This window comes from Kryptolebias marmoratus, linkage group LG14 (genome assembly GCF_001649575.2).
Source record: "Kryptolebias marmoratus isolate JLee-2015 linkage group LG14, ASM164957v2, whole genome shotgun sequence".
NCBI lineage: Eukaryota > Metazoa > Chordata > Actinopteri > Cyprinodontiformes > Rivulidae > Kryptolebias > Kryptolebias marmoratus.
Genome location: NC_051443.1, coordinates 26,495,315 through 26,501,464, shown reverse-complemented (window position 1 = coordinate 26,501,464; position 6,150 = coordinate 26,495,315). Strand labels below are relative to the sequence as shown.

The 6,150-nt window shown below is 42.1% G+C and overlaps 1 protein-coding gene across 2 annotated transcripts in view; it reads left to right on the top strand.

Moving 5' to 3' along the window:
• The first annotated feature begins 2,898 nt into the window (after positions 1-2,898).
• Positions 2,899-6,150, top strand: part of ythdc1 (YTH domain containing 1) — an 11,160-nt gene continuing 7,908 nt past the window's right edge. The window contains exon 1 of one of the 2 annotated variants that reach the window (XM_037979412.1): positions 2,899-3,118. In XM_037979412.1, coding sequence (XP_037835340.1) covers positions 3,091-3,118 — 28 coding nt within the window. In that variant the 5' untranslated portion in view covers positions 2,899-3,090. The remainder of the gene's footprint in view (positions 3,119-6,150) is intronic. The other variant, XM_037979411.1, reaches the window with a different exon arrangement.

Below are 6,150 nucleotides of genomic sequence, written 5' to 3'. Positions count from 1 at the left end.
GGGGGCTCTGGGGGCCCCTCAGACCTGACATCATGGCCACCTAAGCGCGCTCTGATCTGATCCTCGCGCTCCTCACGAGTACTTGAATGTCTCGTGTCTGCTTTCCGAACAGACGCGCACTCATCGTATTCAGAACTCCGTTCGGTGACAACAGACTTTAAATATTTCCGGTTTTAACACCAACAGGTAAGTATAAACACACAGTTAGACCGGATCACCTGGATCATGCTGAGTCCGTCTTCAGTTCGGCTAAAACTCACTCATCAGCTCACCAGTTTTTATCCGGTTTTCATGGATCTGTTTGGCGGGTTCCGTTAATCTGACCTACCCAGCGGAGGTAAAATGAGACAGAATCTGTATGGAGTCTGGCAGACATTTTCCTGCAGGTGAAACTCACCTGAGCCGTCATGAATCCACCTGCAGCTGTCAACAAACACCTGAGGAAACCCTGAGCGGACTAAAGCCTCTGATTACGCCTGACTGACATGTCCAGATTCTTCTTCTACTTCACGTAGAACACCGCCCATGGCGCCACCTGCTGGACAACAGGTGTACCTCCTGTTTCCAGTTTATTCCCGGTTTAAACCCAGTTTATTATCAATTTGTTCCCAGTTGATCCCTGATTTATTTCCACTTTATTCTCAGTTTGTTCCTATTTGATTCTAAATTTACTCCCATTCATTCCTGGTTTATTCCCTTTTTATTTCAGTGTGTTCCCTCTTCTTCCCAGTTCATGTCTGGTTTATTTCCAGTTTTTTCCTGGTTTAATCCCAGTCTGGACCCAGTTACTCCTCCTCTTCAGGTGGAGCTGCAGACCGCACCCAGGAAGACCCATGTCTGCTCCAACAACAAGCTAACCTCATGAGAAACACGAGGAAACTTTCAAAATCAATCAGAATCTAAAACCAAAACCAAACAAAATCCATTTGAATCAGAATCCAACCAACAGAACCAGAGAGAAGCAATAAACTAACTTCACTCCACAGGTCAGAGGTCAGAGACAAAGCTGTGAAAAGCCAATCAGAGTTGGGCTATAAATAAAAAAAGGACCTGAGTTTTAAAGTGGGTGGGGTCAAACCTTAACTCCGCCCACATCTGACTCCGCCCTGACAGGCAGGCAACAACCAGGAGTACTTAGGTGGTCATAATAAATTTTTTCTGTCTGCTGAAAATAGATAGTTAATATAGATTATAGATAGATAAAATAGATAGTTAATATAATTGGACTAACTTTTCCAATTTTATGGGTACCAGCTCATACTGGCATAAAAGGAAGTAGAAAAAGTAGATAAACTTACAAAGGCTACCAGAAACATCTTAGTTGACATGAATATCAAATTCAGTAGAACAGTAGTAGAGCGGATAGTAAAAAAAAAAAAAAGGAGGAAAAAGTGGTAAAAACAGTGGGAGGAAGAGCCAAAGGGTTTGTGAGGGACCAAGCCGGTCAAACATGAGGACACAGTAATAGGTTTAAAAAAAAAAAAGGGTTTTATTCCCCAAAATAACAAAATTCAAACACTTACTACAGGGCCCTTAAAAGAGATCAGATAAAAAAACTAAACTCAGGCCCAAAATCATGATTTCACGTAGCAAACCTTCAAACAAAATAAACTGACTGACCTCCTGCACAACAAACAAAGGGGACTTAAATACTGGCTGCTCCACCAGACTGACACACCTGGGGAAAGGGAAGGGGAACATTTCCTCACAAATTTAACACAAAGTAACTAAATGCACAGTTAGTTATTTAAGTTGATTCTTAAGCTAATAACTAAACACAAAATTAACAAAATAAGCAAATCACAAAAGCAAAAGAACTTATGCAAAAATTAAAATAAAATACTCTATGATCTCCCCCCCACTGGTACAGGAGCAATGCATGGTATCACCCAATCAGTCCATGGGCCAGCCGATGACAGATACTAGTATATAAGTCCTTGGTGCCAGCCAGAGCCCATCATAGACATCATGTCAGCCCAGTTCAAGGAACGCAAAACAGGATTAAATATACAAAAACTAACTAAATGTTTGTGCTACAAGTAGAAATAATAAATTACAAGATTATCAAACAAGTGAAAGTATAAACAAAAACCTATATCTTTGTGCTGCAGTGGGTGTGGTATGTATATGAAAACTCAAAATGAAAAAGTATTGTTGCTCTGGGTTACCGACTGTGTGGCTACAGGTGTGGCCTTCACAGGGTTGATGATCTGATAAGATTAAGCAGAAAATAGGAGAAATGAGGAGAACTTGAAGAAACAGAAGGGAGAAAATGGGATTAAACTGGACATTATTCATAGCAGGGAAACAGTACAGGTGGATGTGAAAATTGTGGAGAAGAAAAGATAGTAGAGCATATTTTATTTGTTTTAGAAAAATAAGATTCACTAACAAGATACTGTTAGGTTCTCTGAGATGTCCTCATTAGATATAACAGAATATCTGCATTTCTGTTCACTGCTCAATGTCATGCTGCTCTACGAGATACGGGCTACCAGATGACAGATTTGGTGGCGTTGTTATGTCTTACTGATAAAACTTGGTTCAAATGAGCTCTCGCTAAGGAGTCTGACAGATTCTGTTGCTTGGATCTGTCTCCTCCCTGGGATGTTCTGCTTGAGATTTTGTTTGCAATAAATTGTTAAAAATCAGCAAGCTGGGACTTCCTGTCTCCCTTATCTTTTTGCTACTACATATTATACTGCCAGTAGTACTGAAATGAAAGAATTCAGCTGATTAACAGTCTAACTAAAATGAAAGTAATTTAATATATATTATAATTATTATAAAATAATTGTAAATGTGACACTTTTAGGCTTGAATACATTATCTGACAGGCTCATTTATTTGAGTTGCAGTCCCTCTCCTCACCAGTTGGTGGCAGTAAACCGCCAAACAAAACCCAAGAAGAAGAAGAGAAGGAAAAAGAACAAAGCAACTACAGACGCAGTCCGCCATTTGCTTCCTTACGATCACTTCTAGGATTGTTTTTTTAAAATTTGTTACTGTATTATTATTTTCAGTTAAATCGATAGAAACTGAATTTTCATTCACCATTAGCCGCGCGCGAGGCAGCAGGACGTCACAGTGATGGCGGCCGACCGGCGCGAGGACAAAGGTAAGTTAGCCATTAGCATTAGCATGCGTCATGTCTTCGATCAGCTGCTGGTCAATAATCGATAGTTTGATGATGAGCTTTGACTCTTGACGTAAGTCGGTGAAACAGGACCAGGTGGTGACCAGCAGCGGGTTGTGTTAGCAGGCTGACCCGTTCACCGTGCCTCTGAGCGGGTCAGCTGCCCGTGTGTGGCCGCTCGGTGGCGCCGTCCGGACCGGGCTGAACCGGGTCACAGTGTCAACAGCTTTATTCTCCGTGCGTTTAGATAAATTCAATTTATTTTAATCTCAGGTCACTGTACAAAAACCTTCATATACGTTCTTATTACTTATATTATAGTTTATCCGACCAAGGACTCCGCAGATTGAGTCACTTTATCTCCGTCACACTTCTGGAGCAGCTCAGAGGCCACAGTGGAAAGAAATGACTCCTTTTTAGCAGAAAGAGACATCAGGCAGAAGCAAAACCCGGGTCAGGATGGACGGCCATCTACCGGCTAGGGTCTGAGAGGACAGCAAAGAGACAGAGACTAACAGGAAGTGGTCCAGATGTAGTTTCTGTGGAAAACCCTCAGAAATTAATGATAGAAATAATTACAAACACAAAGATGAAATGTAGAGTGAGTAAAGACAGCAGCAGAGTGAGGACATGTGGACAGTTTGTCCTCCAGCAGCAGAACTAAGGGACAGCTCAGGAAACCCAAACCAACCCTAACTATAGGATTTATCAAGAAGGAAAGTCTTAAAGCAGACAAACTGTCAGCCTCACAGACAGATCCTGGAGAGAGAAGCCTGAGAACTGAAGCTCCGCCTTCTGTTCTCCTGTTAGAACCTCTAGGAACCACAAGGAAACCTGCAGTCTGAGAGCAGAGAGCTCTGTTAGGAAAATATGGACCAATAAGATCTTTAATATCAGATAATGATATTTAGTGCCTTTCAAAACACTCAAGGACACCTTATATAGAAACAGACAAATACTACAGTAAAAACAAGCAAACATTATTATTAAAACAGGCAAATAAAAAAGCAGACAAAAAAAAACCACTTCAATAATTTTGATTAAAGAGTTCTGGGATGAGCTGGTCTGATCAGTGAGGTTTTATATGTAGATAAAACTTCTGTAGTTGGGGTGGGCGGTGGAGGAGAGTCCCAGAGACGAGGAGCAGCACGGCGGAAGGCTTTCGGGCCGTCAGAACCGTGTGTAGATGCCGACAGGTGGGACAGAGAGCTGGGAAGAAGAAGGCAATCAGAGCGTGTAAAGCAGGAGCATTTCAGAGAGTCATGAAGAAACCTTGAAAGTTCAGAGGAGGATCTTAAATTGAATGTGATACTGGGCAGGGAGGCGGTGAAGCTGTTTGAGGATTGGACTGATGTGTTCAGTTGGAGGGGTTCTGGTAACAATGTGAGCAGCAGAATTCTGGACCAGCTGAAGTTTATGGATTGCTCGAGTATTGATGTGTTTTTTAAAAGAAAGATAACACCCAGACTCCTACTATAAGGGGAGGGACGGGTTGGCAAATTATTTTTGATGGCTGAGAAACAGGGAGATTTGGAAATGGTGGACCTGGAACTGACAAAAAGAAAGTGTGTTCATGACTTTTAAGGACAGAATTTCTTGGTGCAGGAGGTCCGATTCTGTCTCTGCTGTTTGCAGATGATGTGGACCTGTTGGTGTCGTTGTGCTGTGATCTCCAGCTGTGAAGTTTGAAGCAGCTAGGATGAGGATCAGCAGGTTTTCAGTCAGAAAAGGATGGACTCCTCTCTCCTGGTTGGGAGGGAGTTGAAGTATCTCTGGGTGAGGGAAGAATGGAGCGTGAGATCGACAGACAGATCGGTGCAGCTCCTGCAGTAATGTGTACTCTGTACCGGTCTGTTGTGGTGAAGAAGGAGCTGAGCTCTGAAGCAAATCTGTCTGTTTACCGGTCGGCTACATTCCTATCTTCATCCTACCCTATAGTCAAAAGAAAGAATGATCGAAAGGCCGTTCTCAGAAATGAGTTTTCTCTTCAGGGCAGCTTGGCTCTCCCTTAGAGACAGGGTGAGAAGTTCAGTTACTCGGGAGGGACTCTGACTCATGAAGAGAAAAAAAACTTCAGCATTTTCAGCAGAAGTGTCCAGAAGGTGAGGAAGTCCCTCACTGAGTGGGACACTGTGTTATCTGTTAAACTGGTATTTTCCATTTGAATATTAAAATCACTCAATAATGATGTTTGAACTGGTAGTGATACGAAAGCGGGGACTGATCCATGGATTTGTAGAATTATAAATTCAAACTAGTTGTATGTGGAGACAGTAACAGGAGACACTGTCTACGTTTCACTGTAGAGCATTGCGAAACCACCCCTCGTCCTGATGGACAGGTGTGAACTAACCCTAATCATTTTTGCTGCTGCCAGGGTTTAGTCAAGTACCAAAAGTCAAATTTATTTTCCAGTAAAAGATTGTGGATTAAACAACCCTTTAGTGGTAGAGGTACAGGTTGGCTAGTACACTGTGGTTAGCAGCTCGGCCATGTTTCTGTGATGCATTTTCAATAATCATGTTGAGTTAGATCCAAAGAACCAGAGGCAGAGTAATTCATTAAAAAAACCTTATTATGTCAACTTTTCCATCCAAGTGCCAGCTGGTGTCAGAACACAGGAACAGGAAGTGGTGGAGCTAAAGAGTCGGGCTACAGCAACCAAGACGTAAATTACTGACAGCAGCTGACATTCGTCCAATACAACGTTAAATTAAACTCAACAAAACATTAAGATATTTCTCCCAGATTATAGCACAATAGAAAGCAGCATATTTTGGAGAGAGCCATTCCACTTACAGGGTAGAGCTTGGTTGTTGAGAGCTTTGGATGTTAGGAGGAAGATCTTAAATTCTCCTCTGAATCTGACAGGAAGCTGATGGAGAGAAGCTGAAACTGTAGAAATCTGATCTCTGATCAGAACTCTGGCAGCAGCAGTTTGGATCAACTGAAGACTTTTAAAGAGTTTTTGGACTCCCAGATAATAAAGAGTTAAAACAGTCCAGCCTAGATGT